Raw genomic sequence first — 24112 nt, forward strand, 5'->3', positions numbered from 1 at the left:
TGAAGAGCCTTCCCACAACCCCAGGGTTCCTCAGCTCCTGCAGGCAGCAGGATGCCTTTAGGAGAAAGAGGTAGCAATGATAAGACAAAAAAGACTGATTGTCCAGCGTATCTGTACTTGCCAGGGATGCCATCATGGGGAAGCCAGAAATAAAGGGAAAATCAACCCACCAGCATCATCCACCCCAGTCCAGAATAAAATCAGGTCAAGGGTGGGCTCAGAAAATATGCCTTTTTCAATTCAGCCTCCTAGGCTGGAATTTCCTGGGACTCTGCCTCTCTTTTGGAGCACTGGTGGTGGATTGGTTAAGAGCTCAGCTGCTAACCAAAAGGTCAGCAGTTGGAATCCACCAGCCCCTCCTTGGAACCCCTATAGGGCAGTTCTACTCTGTCCTATAGGGTCTCTATGAGACAGAATTGACTCCATGGCAACGGGTTTGGTTTCGTTCTGCCTCTCTTGGTAGGTGGTAGTGCTTAGAGAGTATTTGCTGGTCTGAACAGAGAGAGACAAGAAGAGCCAAGGCGAGCAAAGGAGTTTGGGGGATAACAGCTCCAGTGTGTGGGAGGGAACTCCTGGGTCAAAGGGGAGTAAAGGGACCAATCAGAAGCTGTACCTGAAACCAGAGGGTTTAGGTGAGCCAATTACAAACTGTGGGTGGGATCAATACAAATCCTGGCAGCTCCCTAGGGAAAGTGGGAGGGGGAAGCAGTGAGAGGAGGAGGGCTGAAGAACCCAAATGCTGCCTACCAGGTCATCCCCATCACCTGCCCGTCCCTACCCTGTCCCTACTGACTGTCTTTCAGAATCAAGCACCTCAGTCAGCACAGTCAGCTGCTGGTGGTGAACTCCACAAGCACAGACATTGGGGAATACAGCTGCTGGGTTTGACGCTGCCAGGACAGTGCGTGTGCGGAAGGCGAGGACCGCCAGGGAAACACGTTTGTCTTCTTCACAGGTGGTCTTGAGTCAGGGTCTCAAAGAGCCTAAGTCAGGGAAAGCCCTCCAAACATAACTCTTAAGTCTTTCCCCTTAGACCCATCTGTAAAATGAGTGGGTTGGCCTCATGGTTCTCCAAGATCCTTCCTGTGACATTGTGGAATTCTACGGTTAGTTTCATGTAGAGTTGTGTAGTCACAGAGTTCAACTTTGTCTAAATGAAGACATACATGACTCTTCTAGACTCAGGATTGTCTCACTTACACAAATCTATCGACAACAGGATAATTGTCTAGTCTAAAGGCTCTTGACTCTATCTGGGAATCCGTAAAAACCAGATTCGTGGCCCTACTCCTGGGAATTGTGCCCTATTATGTCCGGAGGCTAACAAGTCCTATAGGTGATGCCAATCTTCACCCAGGTTTGGGAACCACTAGCCCTGCATTTTCCAACTTTGGCTGTACCTTAGAATCACCTGCAGAGCTTTAAAAAATACTGATACCAACCTTCCCCTCCAGGACAGATTCTGACTTAATTGGTTTAGGGGTTGTTTTTTAAGTTGTTGTTGAGTCAGCCCCCGACTCATGGTGACCCCACGTATGCAGAGTAGAACTGTGCTCTGCAGAGTTTTCAAGACTGTGAACTTTCAGAAGCAGATTACCAGGTCTGTCTTCCTAAGTGCCTCTGATTGAGTTTGAACAGCCAACCTTTCAGGCGGTAGTTGAGCACTTACCCAATTGCACCGCCTAGGAACTCTTGGTCTGGGGGTGGTGCCCAGGAACTGTAAATTTTTTTTTTTTTTAAAGGGCACCTCAGATGATTCTAATGGGCAGCCAGGGCCAAGAACATCTGCATTTGCCCAACTCTAGAGGTATTCCAGCTGATAGGGAGAAAACTAACCAGGTATGGCTATTTCAAACTAAAATTAAATTAAATTAAAAGTTCACTTTAGTCACACTAGCCACATTCCAAGTGCTCAATAGCCACATGAAGTTAGGGGTTACCATACTGGTCAACACAAACACAGAACATTTCCATTATCATGGAAAGTTCTTGTAGATAGCACTGCTCTGGAGAGACCTGGTCCCCAGATAGTTCCTGCTCATTTCACCATTGTGCACCCAAAAACCTGACATGAAATTATGTTTTTAAAAGTACCTTGAAAGGGTTTGATGAATGTTTGTCTTCTACAGACCTGGTGCTTCAGATCCAATGTCTCATTTCCTTCATATCAGCTCTGAAAAGTAGGCCAGGTATATGATTAGTGTTCTCCTTGATATATGAGAAGAATCAAGGCCCAGAGGAAGAAAGTGATTCACTTACGATTCTACTACTAGTGGGTGGCAGAATTGGGAATCAAGCCAGAAATCTTGGTGTTTAGTCCAGTACCCTCTATAATATTTTTCACATATGAGGGCCCTGTTATGGATTGAATTGTGTCCTCCAAAAATATGTGTTATAAATCCTAATCCCTATACCGGTGGATGTAATCCCACTTGAGAACTGTATTTTCATTATGTTAATGAGGCTGTATCAGTGTTGGGTGTGTCTTAAACCATCACTTTTGAGATATAAAAGGAACAGATTAGGCACAGAAGGAAGCAAGCAGAGGTCGGGGAAGATAGATGCCATATGAAGATCAAATAGGAAACGAGGAACAGAAGCTGAAAAGAGACAGGGACCCTCCCCTAGAGCCAACCGAGGGAGAAAGCCTTCTCCTAGGGACCACGCCCTGAATTTGGACTTCTAGCCTCTTGTGAGGAAAAAAAAAAAAATTCTGTTCATTAAAGCCACCTGCTTGTGGTATTTCTATTATGGTAGCACTAGAAAACTATGACAGTTCCTGAGAGATCAAGCAATCTGAACCCTTCATGGTACAGAAGAAGACACTGAAGACCAGAGACGAAAAGGGATTTAAGACACATGGCAAGCTAATGACAGAGCTAGAACTCGCAGGCTGGTCTTCAGCACCTCAGGCCAGGACCCCTTACAAGAGAAAGAGCACAGAGAATGAGGATGGGCACAAGAAGTAAAGTTTTAAGTTCCCTCAAGGGATCTCATGTTCCTGGGTGATACCTCAAGCTCATTCTTCTCTCTCCTTCCTTCCCAGACCCAGAGCAGCTCTATGTCCCCACAAAGGATTACTATGAGGCGGTGCAGCTGCACACCCATCAGCCAGCCCTGCTTCCCTGCGAGGTGACCAACCCCCTGGCCCAGGTGACACTACACCAGGAGTTCCCCCTTGAGGAGGTTCCAGTGGATGGGACAGCCATCTTCTTTAATGTGAAGAAGGGCTTCACCATCCACCAGCCCCAAGCTTCCTTGGCTGGCTCCCTCTTCTGCATGGCCAGCCTAGGCCACATGAGACAAATCTCTACTAAGTACATGCTGGTCAACATCAACTGCATGCGGGCCTAGGGCTCTGGGTGGGCAGGGAAGGGGGGTATATGAGGAGAGATGCCTCCTTTGGGAGCCTTAGGTTTGGGGGTCTGTGGATTATGGAGCTCTAAACAACCAGCCTGGTTGGTGGAAACGGTAAATGCGCTTGGCTGCTAACAAAAAGGTTGATGGTTCAAGTCCACAAGAGGCGTGTTGGAAGAAAGTCCTGGCAACCTACTGCTGAAAAATCAGCCATTGAAAACCCTGTGGAGGGCAGTTCTGCTCTGACAAGGGGTCGCCATGGGTCAGAAATGACTCAATAGCAACTGGTTTGGTTTTCTGAAAACAATAAACTAGCTTTCAATAACACTCCATATTTTCACTCATTCTCTCCTAACAGCCATCCAATCAGTTCAGTTAGCCAAGAGGCTCAACTTTTCTATCCACCACCTTCATTCAATCAAGTCAAACTATTTCATTCACCTATTCTCTTTCAAATCAGCCATTCCATCCAGCCATCCTCCAACAGGTCAAGCATTCTATCATTCATCCATATACCCACTCATCCTCCATTAATTCAGTACAGCCATTTATACATCCACATATCCTCTATCAATTTAACAATTCCACCCACTCATTCCACCCCTCTCTCTCCATCTACTAACAATTCAATCATTCTAACATTTGCCCCCATTTCCCTCTCCCCTGTTACCTATGACAGACCCATCTTCCTCCCCCAAACCCACCATTCTAGCTTCAGCACTATCGATCCAACTGGGGGAGAACTTCAGTGTGACCTGCACAGTTCTGGGTGAGCCAGAGATTGCTGTGGACTTTAGTTGGGAATATCCAGGGCAGAAGGTAAGCGGAGGGTAAGAGGAGGCTGTGTGTAAATGGGGGACGGGATAGAATGAGGGATTAAGATGAGGGCCAGGAATGATCATGCAAAGTGGAACCACTGCTTGACTGGGAATCTGATGAGCCTGAATTACAGTCCCAATTCTGACACTGCCTCTCTGACTGACCTTGGGCAAGTCATTTCCCTTTTCTGAGCCTTGGTTTTCCCATTTGTCAAATAGAGCTACTTCTCATGTTACTGCACAAGAATGTCTAATTTATTCCTTTATTAATTTATCCAAAAGTAACTGAGCACCCACCATGTGCCAGGCACTGTACTAAGTGATAAGCCAAAGTTATGACTTCTGGTCTCTGCAAGCTTACAGACTAAGTGGGGAGGAGAAAGTGGGAAGGGGACATATATGATAATTTAGAGAATGTCATGTGCTACAGAGAGGACAAAACAAGGCAAAGTGACAGAGTCTACTTAAGATGGAGTGGTTGGGGAGTCATCTCTGAGGTGACATTCAAGCCAAGACCAGATTGGCCCAAGCACACAAAAATGGAGCTTGAGCAAGTGTTCAGGCTCTATGGCATGTTAGAGAGAGAGAGAGAGAGAGGAAGAGAGAAAGAATACGATGAATGCATGGATATGAATGGATAGACCAAATACATAATACATTAGCAACTGTTTGCTGAGCATCCTCTGAGCCTAGCCCTTCCCTAGGTGTTGGAGAGATGGTGTTTGTTATGTTCTTTCCTCTCAAAGAATCTTACCCTCATAAACCTCAAGCATCTATAAAACAGCAGTGCCAAATAGTATGGTACCAACATTGAAGGCTTTAGGAATTCTGAAAAGGGCTTCCTGGAAAAGTTGGAATTTGAATTGAGCGTGGAGGGTAGGACTGAGGTGAGTGGAAGTCATTCCAGGCAAATCACAGCAGGAGTGACAGCAAGGGTGGACACGTTACACACAGGAGCCACAAAGACTTACCTTCCCCGACTGCCACCTGCCCAGAATGCAGGGGAGCACTGGGCACAAAGGAACCCAAGAATCATTCTCCAGACTCCAGGGAGCCACTGAAGAAGTCTGAGCAGGGGAGCTGAGTTTGTGTAGATTGAAGGGGAAAGAGTTGGGCTAGAAAGACTCATGAGGTGCTACTGCCCAGATGGGGAAAATGAGATGCTCTGTAGGTGCCATGACCTGTTGACGATATCCCCATTTCCTGCAGCCCAGGAGGGAGGCCTGTGGAACCTAGCCAATGTGTTCTGCTTCTTTCTGAATTTGAAGCACTCCGGGGCCACTTTGCACCAGTTATTTGGGTGGGTGGGACCAGTAGAGGAGCCCTGGTGGCACAGTGGTTAAGAGCTTGGCTGCTAAGCAAAAGGTAGGTACATGGCGATCTCCTTGAGCTCATCTCTGTATTCCCTGCATGGGCTAGCTGAGGGTTGGACCCAGCAAAGGAGTGATAAAGGTGAACCCTACAGAGGCCTCAGCAGGTAGAAATGGTGGGTGGTCATTCTCCCACTTGTCCAATGAGGAAACTGAGACCTAAGCCAGGGAAAGGATCACACAGATGGTTGGGCAACGTTGACTTTGCTAGCATTCCCCAAGACATGTCTTTCGATGTGGTAGAGTACCAACCCCCCACCCTGCCCCTAAAAAAGTGTTCTCGGGGAAATTCTGCCTCTTATAACCACTGCCCACCTTGGAGATTCAAATGCACTTCACACCACAGACTCAATGGTCTAAGCTTCACCAATTTAACTTTGCTTGACTCAGCTTCCCAAATATTTTTGATAATGCAATTCCCAAGTTTCCTTGCTTTGGGAAAGTGGTTTACCCCTACTAATATCCACAGAGAGCCAGTGTGCCACAGAATACACATTGGGAATGCTGCTCTGGATGGGTTGTTCTTGAACATTCCTTGAGTAGGAGAGACTCCAGTGTCTCACTTCTGACTTGAGAACCTTAAAGTTCTCCATAAAGAACTTGGCCTTTAAGGTGCTCTGACATTCAGCTGAAGTGTGACCTTGGATAAGTCACTTCCCTTTTCCATCTGTTGAAGGGATAATTGGTGCCCTCTTACCTACCCCCGGAAACCCTAGTGGTGTATCGGTTAAGAGCTACGGCTGCTAACTAAAAGATCAGCAGTTCAAATCCACCAGGTGCTCCTTGGAAACCCTATGGGGCAGTTCCACTCTGTCCTTTAGGGTCACTATGAGCCAGAATCAACTTGAGAGCAGCAGTTTGGAGTTTTTTTTTTTTTTACCTACCCCCTGGTGCCTGAGTCAGAGGCAGCACTCAGGGAAGCTGGTAGTTATGTTTTTTGTCCCCTGCAGCTGGAGTGACCCCCATATATCAGCAAATGGGTCAGTGTGGTGCACCATGAAGGCCAGGTACAGCAGAAGGCAGAAAGTATCCTTCACATAGGGGAGACCTGGGTGGGGGATGCTGGTGTCTACACCAGCCGGGCCACCAACCTCCAGGGCACGAGGACTGCCACCACCCACATCCTAGTGATCTGAAGCCCTTGTATCTCCCCTGCCCCTTCCTAGCTCCCCCCCAGACTGTAGGTATCTGGGTATGGGGCAATTGGCAGAAACAGGTAGGTACCTGTGTGACCCTCAGTGTTTTTATGCAAAGGCGGGGGGCCCTGGCAGAACAAAGCACCTTCTCATTTACCCCTTACATGCCCCCACATCCTTAACACTGTTTTCTCCTCTCGCTTTACCCTCACAGCCTCGCTCCGAGGCCTGACATATTTTGAGGGCCTGCTTTCACCCCTAACCCCAGGCCCCACCTCTGAAGCTGGGGCAAGACTAGGGCCAGTCAGACTCCAGTCACTGCAGAGGGAGCTCTGCCCACTTGTGAGTCACCAGGCTCCAGGGCTTATCCTTCAAAGACCCTTCTCCTCCCTCTCCCAGAAAGACACAGAGGCTAAATAAATAAGATACCGTGTGTTCTTTTTAGTTCCATAGCTTGTCCACCCAGGGGTGGGGGTGTGATTAGTTCGTCTCCTCACATCCACCACAGACTATATGAGAGAACATGCCCTCACCCCGTACAACTTGCCCATTCTCAAGCCCTGCCCCTCACAATTAAAAAATACTTCTAAAGTGCATTCTGCAGCCTGAAGTGCTCTCTGAGGGTGGGAGTAGAAACTTGGTCAAGGAAGGTTGGAAAACTCTAGATACTTTGTCTCCTTCTTGGACATTTGCAACTCCCCATATCATATAAAAGGTTCTGGGCCAACTCAAGGGAAGGCGCTTCTGGGACTTCAAGGCCCCATGGGTGGTTCCACTCAACCCAAGCCCCCCAGGGCTCACTGGGCACACACCCTGACTCCCCGTTCACTCCCACTGGCATTCCACCCTGGGAAAGGAACATGGAGAGGCTCCCACTGTCTTCTCAGGAAAGTCCTGAGCAGGAAGTGTGACCACGGGTGTCACAGCAGGCCCTGAGCCCTATGTGGCGAGGAAAGAGACCTCGGTGGGGGTGACAGAGGCCAGCGGGAACGCAGGGGAGGCATCAGCCCCGAGGACCCGGTACAGCAGCTCCTCCTTCTCCTGCTGGAGCTGTCGCCGTAACTGCAACTCCTTCTCCAGGGCCTCTCGGGCGAGCAGCAGATCCTCAGAGAGCTGCCTGTGGAATGCACACAGAGCTCAGGGCTGCCTACTGGGAGCAGCAGCAGGGGGCCTCCAGCCAGGCGACAAACCCCTTCCTCCAGGAAGCCTTCCCTGGGTCGTACCAGCCTACTCCAGGGTCCCCACGGCCCTCTCCTTTGCCTGTATGCAAGAGACAGTTGGCTCTTTGACCAAGGAGCATAGCCTCGCAGACAGACAGCTCTGGGTTCAAATCTCTGACCCACTACTTAGCTGTATAATCTTAGACTAGTTATTAACTTTTGCTGAATTTCAGTAAATGGTCAAGTGCTCAGCTACTAACCAAAAGGTTGGTGGTTCAAATCCACCCACGTGAGCCTCAAAAAAAAAAAAAAAAAAAGCCCTGGTGATCTACTTCCAAAAGGTCACAGCCATGGAAAACCCTATGGAGTGCAATTCTATTATGACACACATGGGGTCACCACGAACCGGAATTGACTTAGTGGCAACTGGCTTTTTTTTTTTGTAAAATGAGAATAATAATAAATTATAGCATCCATCTCTTAGGGTAAGGATTAGATAATATGTATTCCATAAATTGGAAACCCCGGTGGTGTAGTGGTTAAATGCCACGGTTGCTAACCAAAGGGACGGCAGTTCGAATCCACCAGGCGCTCCTTGGAAACTCTGTGGGGGCAGTTCTACTCTGTTCAATAGAGACGCTATGAGTCGGAATCGACTCAACTGCACTGGGTTTGGTTTTTTGGTTTGGTGTTCAATAAATTATGTCTGACACATGATAACAGCTCTCATTTATTAAGCTCTCAGAACTGATTCATTCTACTCAGGCCTTGTGAGCTGTAAGTTTCCTGGTTTCCTGTTTGCTCTTCCCTGTATTGGGCTTTCTCAGGGAGCCCACTCAGCCTGGGTCCCGGGGGATGGGAGAAAATAGATACTGGCCAGGGCCTTGGGACCCAGGGTTCTGGGCAAAGCTGGTCCCTAGGGATTCCTGACTCCCAAAGCAAGAGGAGCCATATTCCCAGGCAGACTCTGGTCTGCATGTCCATTCATTCCCCCAGGCTCCTCTGAGCCTCTCCCAACTGGACATAATGGCTAAAAGGGTGGGGACGGGAGGACAGGAGGCTGGGGGTGGCTACCTGGACATAACCACCTGGTTGCGGCCTCGGACGTGGAGGTCCTCATTCTCCTGTTGCAGGGTGCTGATTTTCTCCTCCAACATCAGGTTTTTTTCTTTCTGTAACAAATCAGGATGAGCTCAGCAAGCTGCTAGGCTCAACACAGCACAATGTGGACCTCACCTCCCCTTATCTGTGGTAACTGAAAGCACATTCTAGACCAGATGTTACAGTTCACGGAGCAATAAGATTACTTCAGAAAATAAAACGAAGACGTTAACATAGGGCTGCCAACTTTTAATTTTGCCATGTGAGAGCATGAAAGGATAGCCACTACTGTCTAACATCACCAGCAGTTCATAAAAGAACGGATATATTCTGTTCCCCAAAAGTCAGAGAATACGATCTATATAAATAAAATTAAGTTTGTTTCCTATCCTGTTCCATAAAAATGGGTGAACAAAATTTTATAGAGAACATTAGAGATAGTCAGATTAAAATACAGGTTCTATGACACACAGAGTTTATTCTGAAGAAGGCCAGGGAGGCTTCTGAGAGATTAGAGAGCAATGTAATCTCTGTTTGCATCAACTCTAGTTTTCTGAGGCCTCTGTTCTGCTGGAGACAAAGCTATCAGTGCTCTCACTGACCAGAGCTCACAGCCCTACCCTTGCTGACGCTGGCTCCCATTTTTGTTCAACCTTTCAGCCTGGCCTCCTTCCTCAGCCCCTGCCTGACCTGTGACATCTGCCAGCCCTTCCTTATTAACCAGTCTCCTTGTACCATTGTCATGCAGTTCCAGCAACATGAGTAGCCAAGAAAAGCACAGGACCCAGATGACCAGGAGCCCCTGCTCGGCCCAGAATGGCCACTGTGGGCATATGCCCACTGGTCAACTGCCAGCGTGGGCAACAGATTAGAGCTGGTGTGGACCAGGCTGGGGCCTCCCCAAAGCACCTCCCTTCTCCATGCTTTAGAAAGGCAATGCCCAAGGAGCAGCAGCTTGAGGCTGTGTCTGCCGCGCCACTCCCAGCCACGGACCACTGTTTCCATGTGGATCAGCCGCTTGTCCAGCTCACGAATACGCTCATTTTTCATCTCGATGACAAAGTGCAAGCTCTCCAGCTCCTGCTCCCAGAATGGGCTGGGACTCCCGTAATCCTATACAGGGACATAGAGTGACCTTGTCAGACCAGCAAGTAGAGAGGGGCATGGTCTCCTTCCTCCCCATTCTGCCACGAACTCACTACTGGACTTTCACAAGTCACCTGCCTCCCTCTCTTGGCACATAAAAAAATAATCAAATCAGTTGCTGTTGAGCTGATTTCGACTCATGGCGACCCATGTGTGTCAGAGTAGAACTACTCCATAGGGTTTTCAATGGCTGATTTTTATTTTTTGGAAGCAGATCGCTAGGCCTTGCTTGGCACATGGTGAGTCCTTAATATGCTTTATTTCTTTTCACCCTAACAACACCCTTTGAGGCATGTACTAGTACCATCACATGAGGAAATGGAGGTTCAGATGGGTGAAGTCACTTGCAGCAAGTGTAAGTTTGCAATTTGCACCTATTTCTCTTTGAATTCAGGGCCTGAGCACTTCACTACTATGCCATAGGCCTCTCTCTGAGCCTTGCGTCCCCTCAGTGAAATTGGACCCTACTGCTTCCAGGGCCTGCGATGGTTAAGAGTGTCAGGTCTGAGCCCTACCTTTGGAGAGGTGCTAAGTTTTGCCTCAATGTCCTGGGTAGTACAAATGGTTTCCACTTGACTACTAACCTAAAGGAGCCCTGGTGGCACAATGGTTAAGAATTATGACTGCTAGAGACTACATTAACCTGAGACCAGAATAACTAGATGGTGCCTGGCTTCAACTGATGACTGTCCTGACAGGGGACACAACAGAGAACCCCTGAGGGAGCAGGAGAGCAGTGGGATGCAGACTCCAAATTCTCAGAAAAAAGACCAGACATAATGGTCTGTCTGAGACTAGAATGACCCCGGAGGTCATGGTTCCCAGACTGTCTGTTAGCCCAAGACAGGAACCATACCCAAAGCCAACTCTTCAGACAGGGATTGGACTGGACTATGGGATAGACAATGATACTGGTGAAGGATGAGCTTCTTGGATCAAGTAGACACATGAGACTATATTGGCATCTTCTGTTTGAACGGGAGATGAGAGGGCAGAGGGGGTCAGAAGCTGGCCGAATGGACAGGAAAAGAGAGAGTAGAGGGAGGGAGTGTGCTGTCTCACTGCGGGAAGAGCAGTTGGGAGTATATGGCAAGGAGTTTATAAATTTTTGAATGAGAGTCCGATTTGATTTGTAAACTTTAAAGCACCAAAAAAAAAAAAAAAAGAAGAGTTATGGCCACTAACCAAAAGGTCAGCAATTCGAATCTATCAGTCACTCCCTGGAAACCCTATGGGGCAGGTCTGCTTTGTCCTATAGGGTCCCTATGAGTTGGAATTGACCTGATGGCAACAGGCTTGGATTTTACTGGTTTACTAACCTAAAGGTTGGTGCTTTGAACCTACCCAGTGGTACCATGGAAGAAAGGCCTTGTAATCTACTTCTGTAAAGATTATAGCCAAGAAAACCCTATGGAGCATGGTCAAAATCAACTCAATGACAATGGGTATGTTTTGCCTCAAGGGACTGGCCTTTCCTGTTGCCCAGACCTGGTCTCCCTGGGTACTCTGGAAATTCAAGGAGGAAAGGCTTCCAGGTATACTGTCACCTACCTGGATGTGCTTCTTATAGTTTCGGCTCAGAATGGACTCTTCCACCCTCTTCATCTTGGCTTGGAAGGCCTGCAGCTGTGAGGTCAGTTCATCTATGGTCTCCTGGAGAAGGAAGCAGAAAGGAGACACTCAAAACTTGCTTCATCAAGGTTATCAGTGAAGTTCACACATCCCAGAGGGTGAACAGCTTTGGGTTCTTCCTGTTTATTTTTTGTCTGCCCTACACAACAACACGAGCTTAATCTACTTCAACCACTGCTTGAAGCATACCAGCCCCACTCTCTTGCTATAAAGTCTTCAATGAAAATGTCCTAGGATTCAAGGCCAGTTTTAGTCAGGCATTCAAAGCCTCAAAAACCAGGCTCAATGGACTTGCCCAGTCTCCTCACCCATTGCTCCCCTCCACATACCTCCTTCAGCCAAACAGGTCTCTTTATGTCACATTACTCTCCAAAGTGTAGTATCTCCATACTTTCCCCTACCAAGAATTTCCTTTACCTAAACCTTGGCAGTTGTCTCTAAGAGCATAGTCCCTTAACATGTCCCATGGGCTCCCACCTGCTCACCCCTTCCTACTTCTCCAGCCTCAGTCCTCTCTACCTCTCTCCCACTCATACCCTCTACCTCAGGCATCTTGGGCTTCTTTCAGTTTCTCAGGTCTTCCATGTTCTCCTCCTTTCTTCCATGCTTTCGCACATGCTGGTTTTTTCTGCCTAGAGCATCCTTCCTACTCTTCTTCATCTGAAGAATTCCAGCCCATCCTTTAGGTTCTAGCTTCGATATCACTCCCTCTGGAAAATCTTCTTTGAGCAGGCAAATTGGGCGAGATTCCTTCTCACATGCTTCCACAGGTACATGTGTATCCATCTACCAGTTTAGTCACACTGTGACACCCAGCCCATGTAGTCTCCAAGGCTGTCCCAACAGTCCCTGGAAGAATGGGCTAAGCCCAATCTCAGACAAGGTCCTCTTGAGCTAATAGCCTGGCCGCTACACATGGAAGACAATTACTTCCAACATACACCTACACAGAGGCTGTCAACTTTGGCTGCTTAGGACTCCATGCTGTTTTCATGCAGGCCGTCCCTTCCCTCCCCTCACCAGAGACTGACACAGCCCAGCCTCTCTCACCTGCAGGGCTGCCTTGGCCTCCTGGGAGGAGTGGATAAGGGCTTCTTTCTCTTGCTCATGTGAGGCTCGGAGGACTGTAGGGAAAGGAGACTTCTATAAGCTCAGGCACCCAGACACTTCTCCTAAAACCTTCTTCATCTAGAAGGCTTGATGTCAAGGCAGGCCCCACAGGGGCTAGAGAGGCCCAGGTGGTCACCTGGGGCCCACAGGAGCCAGAAATCTGGGAATGGTCTTAGTGGTCCTTCCATCTCCTGGGCTTGAGGCGGTGCCAGAGATATAGTAGGTATTTAATAAAAGCTCATAGAAATGAGAGCAAATTAGATCCTTGGAGGAACTGAGAACCCTACCAGATTGGGAGAGCTATTCACTTGCTAAGGCTAGGATCCAAAGATTGCCGTGTGGTAAGCTTGCTCATCTCAGGCCACATCAAAGCATGAAAAAAACGCATTAGGACAAGTACTCTGTAAGTTGGGTCAGCCAAATCACTAGCTGTCTAATCATGGTGTGAAATTGTGGCAAGGACTTGGATTTGGTGCCAATCTACTTGGTCCTGGCTTTGTTTCTTCAAGACCGAGAGACCCTGAGGTCACTTAAACCATCCAGAAGTTCTGTTGCCTCAACTGTAAAATGGGGTCAATAAGCCCGGTCTGGTTGTCTCAAAGGTGAGTGTTGAGGATTACATAAAAAAGGGATATGCAAGATCTTTCCAGATTGGGCAGTGGTGTACAGAGTTGGACTTGTTATCTTTCTCCAAATCAACACAGTTATATTTATCATCCCGACTGCCCTGAAAAGGTCCTTTTGGAAAATTCCAACCTTGTCTCAGCTGAAAGAAGGCAAAAGGGAAATGAACAATCAATGGGAAGGATAAAAATAGAAGAGCGAAGACAGGAAAGTAAAGTTTAACACAGCTGAAGGGCCATGTATATGGCAGCGATGCACGCATTTCTGAGAATGTTCAGAATTATAGGTGTGTTAGAGTTGTCAAAAGCTGGTAAGTTCAGCTATATAAAAATCGCAGCATTAATCTTCTAAATTATGAGCCTAATTTGCCTACCAAGACAGGTTCTGGTTCCAGGTGAGATGGCGTAGAAGAACTGAACAACACTATCAACCGACTAGATCTAATCGATTTATTTATAAAATACTCCACCGGCAACAACATCATACACATTCTTTTCAAGTGCATGTGAAACATTCACCAAGATAGACCATATACTCTGGGTCATAAAACAAACCTTCACAAATTTAAAAGAATCAAAATACAAACTATGTTATCTGACCGTAATGGAACCAAACTACAAGTCAGTAATAGAAAGATAACAGAAAAATCCCCCAAACACTTGGAAAGATACTGCTAAACATTCAAGGGATCAAAGACGAAGTCTCAAGGGACGTTAGAATATTTTCAACTGAACAAAAATAAAATACAAAATGTCACCTTGTAGGATGCAGCTAAAGCAGTGCTTAGGAGGAGATTTATAGCAATAAATACTTATATAAGAAGAGAAGAAAGGTCTCCAAGCAATAATCTGAGCTTCTAGTTTAAGAAATTAGAAAAATAAGGGCTAAACACAAACAAGCAAGCAGAAGGAATGGAATAAAAGAAACAGAAATCAATGAGACTGAAAATGAAAAAAATAAGAAGTCAATGGAACAAAAATCTGATTCTTTGAAAAGACTAATTGGTAAACCTCTAGCAACACAACTTGGGAAAAAAAAAAGAGAAGACACGAGTTACCAAAAACAGGAATGGACAAGGGGATATCATGACTGATGCAGCTGACATTTAAAATGATATTAAGAGAATACTATGAACAAGTACCTGCACACACATTTGACAGTTTAGGTGAAATGCACCAATTCCTCAAAACCCACAAACTACCAAAATTAACCAAAGGTGAAATACGTAACTTGAACATTCCTGTAACTATTTTTTAGTTTGAATTTGTACTTAAACACTTTCTCTTCTGGAATTTGTACTTAAACACTTTCTCTTCTGGAAAGAAATGTCCAAGCCCAGGCTGTTTCACTGGTAAATTTTACTAAATATTTAAAAAAGACATAACACCAATGGTATATGGTCTCTTCCAGGAACTGGAAAAGGAGGGAACACTTCCCAACTCATTCCATGAGGTACATTTTACCCTGATACCAAAATCAGACAAACAGTACAAGAAAAGAAAACTACAGACCAGTATCCTTCATGAACATAGACACAAACATCCTCAGCAAAATACTAGCAAAACAAATTCAGCAATATATAAAAAGAATAATATACCATGACCCAGGGCATACCCCAGGAATACAAGGCTAGTTCAATATTTGAAACTCAAATCAATGCAATCTACTATATTAACAGTCTGAAGAAGAAAATGACATGATTGCATAGGTCATGGACCTAAACATAAAAACCTAACACCATAAGACTTTTCAAAGAAAACACAGGAGAACATGTTTGTGACCTGGAGTTTGGCAGAGAGTCCTGAGGCATGATGTAAAAAGCATGATCAATACAAGAAGAAAATAATAAATTGGGCTTTATCAAAATTAAACTTTTGATTTGTGGAAAACATTGTTAAGAGAATGAAAAACAGAGAGGGGAAGAAAATATTTGCATATACGAAGGGCTTGTGTTGAGATTATATAAAGATCTCTTAAAGCTCAACAGTAAAAATAAATAAGCCAGTTAAAAAATAGGCCCAAAAGATTTGAACAGACATTTGGACCAAAGAGGATAGACAGATGGTAAATATACATGGAAAGATGTCCAGTATCTCAGACATTAGTGAAATGCAAATTCAAACCACAGTGAGAGATCACTACACATGCATTAGAACAGCTAAAATAAAAAATAGTAACAACAACAAGTGTTGAGAATACAGAACCACCGAACCTCTCATGCATTGCTGATTGGAATGTAAGATGGTAAAGTCACTCTGGAAAGTAGTTCAGCCATTTCTCATAAAGTTAAGCATACTTTTACTATATGACCGAGCAATCCCACTCCTATGTATTTCCCCCAGAGAAATAAAACCTACGTCCACACAAATACTTGTAACACAGATGTTTATAGCAGCTTTATTCATAATTGCCCCAAACTGGAAACAATTCAACTGTTTTTTCAACAGGTGAATGGATACGTAATGAAATACAATTCAGCTATAAAAAAGAATGAACTCTTAATACACACAAGAACTTGGATGAATCACGAAGGCATCATGATGAAGGAAGCCAGTCTAGACGTCTTATCTTATGATCTCATTTATGACAACCTCGGAAAGACAAAACTATAGTGATGAAGAATAGATCAGTTGTTACCAAGGGTTGGGTTTGGAGAGGGTGTGAGCACAACGGGGTAGCCTGAGGGAGTTTTTTTTTTGTGGGGCGGGGGAGGAGGGTGATGGAACTGTCATATATCCTGATTGTGGTAATGGTTACACCAATCTATACATACTTTAGCTCTCATGGAATTGTATACTCAAAAAGGTCGCCTTTACTGTATAATAATTACAAAATGAAATACAAATAAACAAACAGAAAATAAAAGACAAGCAAAGGTCATCCAAAGTGGGAACCCACCACTAGTCTCTCCCAGTTATCGGTGTACATCCCTTCCAACAAACAAAAAAACCCCGTATATTCCCTCCCATGCTACGCTTTCATTAACCCATTTAATAAACACTTATGTAGCTTTTTTTTTTTATGTAGCACTTAATATGTGCAAGCAATTTAAAAATAACGGAAAGAATTCTGGCTGGTAGGGAAGAACTCTAGACAGGGCAATTCCTTCCCCTCTGGGGTTTTTATAGTAAGAAATTTTTCTTATCATTATACTTTATTTATAATGCTAAAAATAGTATCAAAGCAAGCCTGGAGTATGAAGCTGCTTTTCCCTGTGAGACAGGGGAGGTAGATTTTACAGACATGGAAATGAAACCGAGGCTCAAGGACAGTAAGTGAGCAGCCCAGTTTAACAGCGTATATTAGGATTAAACCCCAGATTGCCAAATTCCCAGGCCAGGGCTTTAATTCCAGTTCAAAACAGACCGTGCTAGTGTTGTAATATGTTTCAAGGTCCTTAAAATCGTTCAGATCTTTGTTCTAATGATTCAGTTTCTGGGAACCTAAGGACGTAATGTGAAATGTGGGCAGATCTTTATGCGAAAGATGTTTAGTGCAGTGTTATTTACAAACAGCTAAAATCCAGACGGCTGGATTCATAGGAAATAAGAAAAACCATGTACTCTATGGAGTATTAGCCATTTTAGTGGGCACATAATTACTTGGAAACATGTTAGATACAAGGTTCATGGAAGAGAACAGGATATAACTTTTTATATGTAAAATAATCATAACTGTGTTTTTAAAAGATAAATAATTCTGGGGCAAGGTCATGCAAACACTGATATGAAAGGAAAAACTGGCATAGTGGTCTGGAGGTCAACTCCAATTGCCTTGAAAATGTATGTAACCCTTGCCACACCAATTCAACAAGGATGTTATTCTATTTTTTCTTTTTTAATTGTGCTTTAGGTGAAGGTTTATGAGCAAATTAGTTCCCCATTCAAAATAGTTTATATACAAATTTTCCCATGACATAGGTTGAATTCCCTGCCGTGTGTCAGCACTCTTCCCATTGCCACCCTGAGTCCCCCATTTCCATTCATTTGGTTTTCCTGCCCCTTCCTGCTTTCTTGTCTTGGGTTTTGGGTACATATTGTCCTTTTGGTCTCATGTAGATGATCTAAGGAGCACTTTTCTCACGTGTTTTGTTTATTTATAGGTCTGTTATTTGGCTGAAAGGTGATCTCCAGGAATGGCTTTAGTCCAAATTAGAAGGATGTCTAAGGGCTGTAGTCTTGGGGGTTCCTCCAAGACCAGTAAGTCTGCTCTTTTTTATGAATTTGAGTTTTGTTCTATACGTATACATTTTTTTTCCCCACCCTAACTGGGACCTTCTATTATGATCCTGGTCAGAGCCATCAGAAGTGGTAGCTGGGTACCATCTAGTTCTTCTGATCTCAGGCTGTGGACGCTGTTGTTCCTGTGGTCCATTAAGTCTTTGGACTAATTGTTTCCTTGAGTCGTTACTTTTTTTCACACTCTCCTTTGCTCCGGACAGAAATAGACGAATAGTTGTATTTTACATGGCTACTGAGGTTTTAAGACCCCAGACATTACTCATCAAAGTAGGATGTAGAATGTTTTCTTTTTTTTCTGGACTTATACATTTTTTTATTATGGGAAATTTCACACATATACAAAAGTAGAAGGGATAGCATGACAAGCCCCCTGGTGCCTGGTACCTGCTTCAACAATGATTAATTCATGGCTGAGCTTTACTCTGAGGTGACTCCTGAATCATTCCATCTGTAAAGATTTCACTGCATATTTTTTTTTTTTTATTAACTTTTATTGAGCTTCAAGTGAACGTTTACAAATCAAGTCAGACTGCCACATATAAGTTTATATACACCTTACTCCGTTCTCCCACTTGCTCTCCCCCTAATGAGTCAGTCCTTCCAGTCTCTCCTTTCGTGACAAATTTGTCAGCTTCCAACTCTCTCTATCCTCCCATCCCCCCTCCATACAGGAGATGCCAACACAGTCTCAAGTGTCCACCTGGTATCATTAGCTCACTCTTCATCAGCATCTCTCTCCTACCCACTGTCCAGTCCCTTTCATGTCTGATGAGTTGTCTTGGGGAATGGTTCCTGTCCTGGGCCAACAGAAGGTTTGGGGACCATGACCGCCAGGATTCCTCTAGTCTCAGTCAGACCATTAAGTATGGTCTTTTTGTGAGAATTTGGGGTGTGCATCCCACTGATCTCCTGCTCCCTCAGGGGTTCTCTGATGTGCTCCCTGCCAGGGCAGTCATCGGTTGTAGCCGGGCACCATCTAGTTCTTCTGGTCTCAGGATGATGTAAGTCTCTAGTTCATGTGGCCCTTTCTGTCTCTTGGGCTCCTAGTTATCATGTGACCTTGGTGTTCTTCATTCTCCTTTGATCCTGGTGGGTTGAGACCAATTGATGCATCTTAGATGGCCGCTTGTTAGCATTTAAGACCCCAGACACCACATTTCAAGGTGGGATGCAGAATGTTTTCATAATAGAATTATTTTGCCAATTGACTTAGAAGTCCCCTTAAGCCATAGTCCCCCCCCTCCCCCGCCCGCCCTTGCTCCACTGACCTTTGAAGTATTCAGTTTATCCCGGAAACTTCTTTGCTTTTGGTCCAGTCCAGTCCAGTTGAGCTGACCTTCCATGTATTGAGTATTGTCCTTCCCTTCACCTAAAGCAGTTCTTATCTACTAATTAATCAGTAAAAAACCCTCTCCCCCCCTCCCCCCTCCCCCCCTCGTAACCACAAAAGTATGTGTTCTTCTCAGTTTATACTATTTCTCAAGATCTTATAATAGTGGTCTTATACAATATTTGTCCGTTTGCCTCTGACTAATTTCGCTCAGCATAATGCCTTCCAGGTTCCTCCATGTTATGAAATGTTTCACAGATTCATCACTGTTCTTTATTGATGCGTAGTATTCCATTGTGTGAATATACCACAATTTATTTACCCATTCATCCATTGATGGACACCTTGGTTGCTTCCAGCTTTTTGCTATTGTAAACAGAGCTCCAATAAACATGGGCGTGCATATATCTGTTTGTGTGAAGGCTCTTATTTCTCTAGGGTATACTCCGAGGAGTGGGATTTCTGGGTTGTATGGTAGTTCTATTTCTAACTGTTTAAGATAACGCCAGATAGATTTCCAAAGTGGTTATACCATTTTACATTCCCACCAGCAGTGTATAAGAGTTCCAATCTCTTCACAGCCTCTCCAACATTTATTATTAGAATGTTTTCTTTATGTACTGTTATACCAATTGACCTAGATGTCCCCCGGGACTATGGTCCTTAGCCTTCAAGCCCAGTAACTGAGTCCTGTGAGGTGTTTGGTTATGTCTAGGTTGTTTCCATGACTGTACCCCCTGTGTGCTCTATGTGAATACACATGCAGCACATATGAATACATGTGTAGAAATATCCACAGCCAACATATATATGCATGTGGGTGTACTCCCATACAGCCTCCCACACTAGTCAGCATACCAACTAGGATGTTATTCTGAAGATAAATCACAAACATTGCAAAGATTTAACAAAATGCGGTTCACTGTAGAAGTATCATTGCTCTTATAAACAATGTCAGAAGGTTTAAAATTACCTAAATGTCTAACCAAAGGGGCTCAGTTAGATAAATCTATAGTTATTAAAACTTTAATTAATAGAAGCATTTAATGACAAGATGTTAATGCAATTGAAAGTGAAAAAAATCAAATTACCTCCCTTCCCAAGTATGTGTGTATAGATGCATAGTCTATGTATATATAAAGACAAAGAAATTAAAAAGCCCTATGAAAACGAGGAAACCCTCAATGAGATGGATTGACACAAAAGCCACAGCAATGGACTCAAACATACCAATGATCATGAAGATGGTGCAGGACCAGGCAATGCTTTGTTTTATTATATACATAAGGCAGTCATGAGTCAGAGCCAACTCAATGGCAATTAACAAAAATAACGATAATATCAAAGGGGTAACAGTGGCTATCTCTGGGTGGAATTACACGATTTTAATTTTCTCAATAATAAAATACCAAGTGCTAATAATTATTTGCTACGTGTCAGGTACTGTTTACACACACACACACACACACACACACACATTAAAACACTTAATTCTTAAAAGGAGTCTTTGAGGAAGGTTAAGTAACTTTTTCAAGGTAACACACACAGTTGGTAAGTGGTAGAGCTCAGATTCAAACCCAGGGACTGTGACTCCAGAGTCTGAAATCAACCACTATGCTATACATTTTTTTTTTTTAACTCATAGATTTTAAATTTCTCATGATGATCACACTTGGTGATGTAAGAAGAAACGAAGTTTTATTTTAAAAACAATTCACCTCATCATAAATTTTAAGAATGGTCATCATTGTGGGGAAGGAATATGAATATTGAAAAAATTCTATTTGTCTAGATTTTCCAATTTTCCTTTTAAAAATATGCATTGCTTTCACAATACAGAGAAAAGAAAAAAAAAAGAAAACCTTTCAAATATGGCAAAACGAAGCATGTGCCAGACACGTAGAGCCATGCCCCAAAGGAAGAGCCTATCACCTTTCTGGGGCCAAAGAGCCTGTAGACTCCAACTCTAATGTGGCCAACTGCTTGAGTATCAGAGAAGCAGGGAGCGACCAGTGAGAGTCCCTGAGTGGATTCTGCAGGTGGGACCAGAAGGAAGAAACCCCTGCCTCCCCCAACAGCCTCCCCAGTGCAGCAGCTCCATCCTTACCTCTCAGGGCCTCCTCATGTTCTCCCTCCAGGACTAGGCGCTGCTCAGCCAGTTTCTCTCGAAGCTCCAGCTCCCTTTCCTTCTCCACCTGGGGGAAGGTTCAGGACAACATCACTTATCCACTCACTAGACCCTGGAGCTTTGCGGAGCTTGGTGGTCAGAGTCCCACCCTCTCATCTGAGTGATGGGAAATGACACAGGTACAAGGCCTCCAAGTCATACAGCAGTGTGGTGGACTCTGCCATCTTCAGGGCTTAGAAGGAGTTCTCAGGGACATCAGGTGGAAACGGTCCTTAGAGGTCGTCCTCTAGTCCTCATGTGGCTGTGTTTTCTCTGCTTGCATATAATGAACGAAAGCTCCTTAACTCTCAAGACTGCTTATTCTAACATGTGTAAGGCTTATTGTTACAAGTAAACTCTTTAACCTCTACCATCAGGTCCTAGCTCTGTCCTCTGGGGCCACACAGAACCAGTCTCTCCCTCAGCCCAGGCAGCCCTCAGAGTAGCTGTGTCCCCATAGTTACGCTTCTCAAGGTTGAATATGCCCAGCCATTTTCACGGTCCCCCACTTGAGATGTTTTCCAGTCCCTTTGCTACCTGTGAGGGTACAGCTGATGGGCACGCCCACGGGCAAGGTACATTTTAAAGAGGGTTCTAGCCCTAGCCTGCCACTGAGTACTTGTGTACTCTTGGACCACCCCGTTCTCTGCAGTGATGCTTAATTTATGGGTCAATTTGGTGAGGCTATTGTTACTAGGTGTTTGGCCAAACACTAGTTGCTGTTATGGAGTAGTTATATATGATTAAATCAATTGGCTTTAAGTAGATTACCTTTCACAATATAATATACTGTAATGCAATATAATGTAATTCAATTACCTTCCATAATCTAATATAATGTAATCAATCAATTAATCAATCAAAGGCCTTAAGAGCAAACAGTGAGCTTCTCCAGGCTGCACACTATAAATATCTTGGTAAACTCTCACCTTACTCTTCCTGCTCCCTGACCTATGGAGCTGGCAACATGAGCCTACAGGAGTCTCCAGCCTGTTGCCCGACCTATGGATTTTGGACTTGCCAGCCCCCACAACTTCATGAGCCAATTCCTTGGAGTAAAATCAATCAATTTCTTTCTCTCTCTCTCCCTATGTATCTATAATCACCGATTCTGTTTTTCTAGAGAACCCGGACTGACACCTCTGCACAATTAAGAGACTCAATTTGATGATCCCTAAGGCCCCTTACAGGAAACCCTGGTGGTGTAGTGGTTTAGTTCTACGGCTGCTAACCAAAAGGTCAGCAGTTCAAATCCACCAGGCGCTCCTTGGAAACTCTATGGGGCAGTTCTACTCTGTCCTATAGGGTCGCTATGAGTCAGAATTGACTCGATGGCAGTGGGTTTGGTTTTTTTGGTTTTAAGGCCCCTTACAGAGCCCTGGCAGAGCAGTGGTTAAGCGCTTGGCTGCTAATGGAAAGGTTGGTAATTTGAACCCACCAGCTGCCCTGTAGGAGAAGATGTGGCAGTCTGTTTCCGTAAAGATTACAGTCTTGGATACCCTATAGGGCAAATCTACTCTGTCCTATAGAGTTGCTATGAGTTAGAATCTACTCAACAGCAATGGTTTTGTTTTGTTTTGGTTTGGTTTTAAGACCCCTTACGAGTCTCATCATTAAGGACTCCCCAGGTAAACATCAGGACCAGATGATATCAACACAGTTACTCTACAAAAACAGACTAGAGACCCACAGACATAATTAACCTACCTGTCATAAGAGGGGAAATCCTGGTGGTGTAGTGGTTAAGGGCCATGGCTGTAAACCAAAAGGTTGGCAGTTCGAATTCACCAGGCGCTCCTTGGAAACCCTATGGGGCAGTTCTACTCCATCCTATAGGGTCGCTAGAGTCAGACTTCGCTTGACGGCAGTGGGTTTGGATTTTTTTTTTTTTTGGTCATAAGAAGTATGTTTCTGAAAAATGTGTCTAAGCAAAAAATGTTTTAAATGCGTTTAGGGTGCTCATTGCAGCCTACCATCTAATGAAGGCCTTGAGGACAGGCTCTGGATTTGATTCTTCCCTAGAGCTACGGCTGCCAACCAAAAGGTCAGCAGTTTGAATCCACCAGCCTCTCCTTGGAAACCCTATGGGGCAGTTCTACTCTGTCCTGTGGGATCGCTATGAGTCAGAATTGACTCGATGGCAGTGAGTTTTTTTGGTTTTATGCTCCTCATAGCACCCCAGGCAGCACCCTGCACGCCGTGAGCCCTCAGCAAGTCTACAGAATGAACAGGATCCTTAGCAAAATCTTTTAGTAACAAACAGTCCAAAAATTTAATAGGCCAATTAGTTTATAGCTAGAGAGCACTTTTTTTTGGAAAAAAAAAAATTCAGAATTTTGAATATTTTATATTGTTTCAAAAAAAAATTTTTTTTTTAAGTTTCATAGTTGCATTTTATAATAACCAATCAAAATTATTTAGAAAAAGCTTTTGGACATTCTTGTAGGAACTTTCAACTGCGCTGTAAGGGGAAAACTCCTCTCACAAGGAAGGAAACTGTGTCAGAGAGTGGGGAAGGGTTAGGCACCAAGGAGGAATCAGAAAAAGGAAATCCTGGGCCATGAGCTCCGTTCAGTTGTCATAGCTCTCTAGTTCCTTTACTCTGGATAGTTCCTCAGTCTTTCCCCATCTTTCATGACCTTGACATTTGATGAGTTCAGATCAGTCATTTTGCAAGCTGTTCTTCAATTTTCATTACCAATTAATTTTTAAAGCCTTGTCTTGAGTGTTCCTTCCTCAGAGAGGCCTTTTCTGGTTCCACAGACTTAGTTAAGAGCTTCTATCATGCATTTTCATTGCATTCTAGACTTTTTGGAGCACTTGGAATAGCTGATTCTGTGGAATTGTGTTTAACATCTAACTTCCTGTTTCAGTCAGAATACGTGAAATTATGCTGCGGCAACAACCAACCATAAAGTCT

The 24112-nt window shown here is 44.5% G+C and overlaps 1 protein-coding gene across 1 annotated transcript in view; it reads right to left on the minus strand.

Moving 5' to 3' along the window:
• CCDC69 (coiled-coil domain containing 69) overlaps positions 1–24112 on the minus strand; it is a 74803-nt gene that overhangs the window by 18498 nt on the left and 32193 nt on the right. The window contains exons 5-10 of the mRNA XM_064279712.1: positions 21133–21220; positions 12771–12844; positions 11640–11741; positions 9936–10055; positions 8916–9013; positions 7642–7798 (exon numbers count right to left, since the gene is read on the minus strand). Of these exons, the coding sequence (XP_064135782.1) occupies positions 7642–7798; positions 8916–9013; positions 9936–10055; positions 11640–11741; positions 12771–12844; positions 21133–21220 (639 nt within the window). The remainder of the gene's footprint in view (positions 1–7641; positions 7799–8915; positions 9014–9935; positions 10056–11639; positions 11742–12770; positions 12845–21132; positions 21221–24112) is intronic.

This window comes from Loxodonta africana, chromosome 2, assembly GCF_030014295.1.
Source record: "Loxodonta africana isolate mLoxAfr1 chromosome 2, mLoxAfr1.hap2, whole genome shotgun sequence".
In the NCBI taxonomy this organism is placed as follows: domain Eukaryota; kingdom Metazoa; phylum Chordata; class Mammalia; order Proboscidea; family Elephantidae; genus Loxodonta; species Loxodonta africana.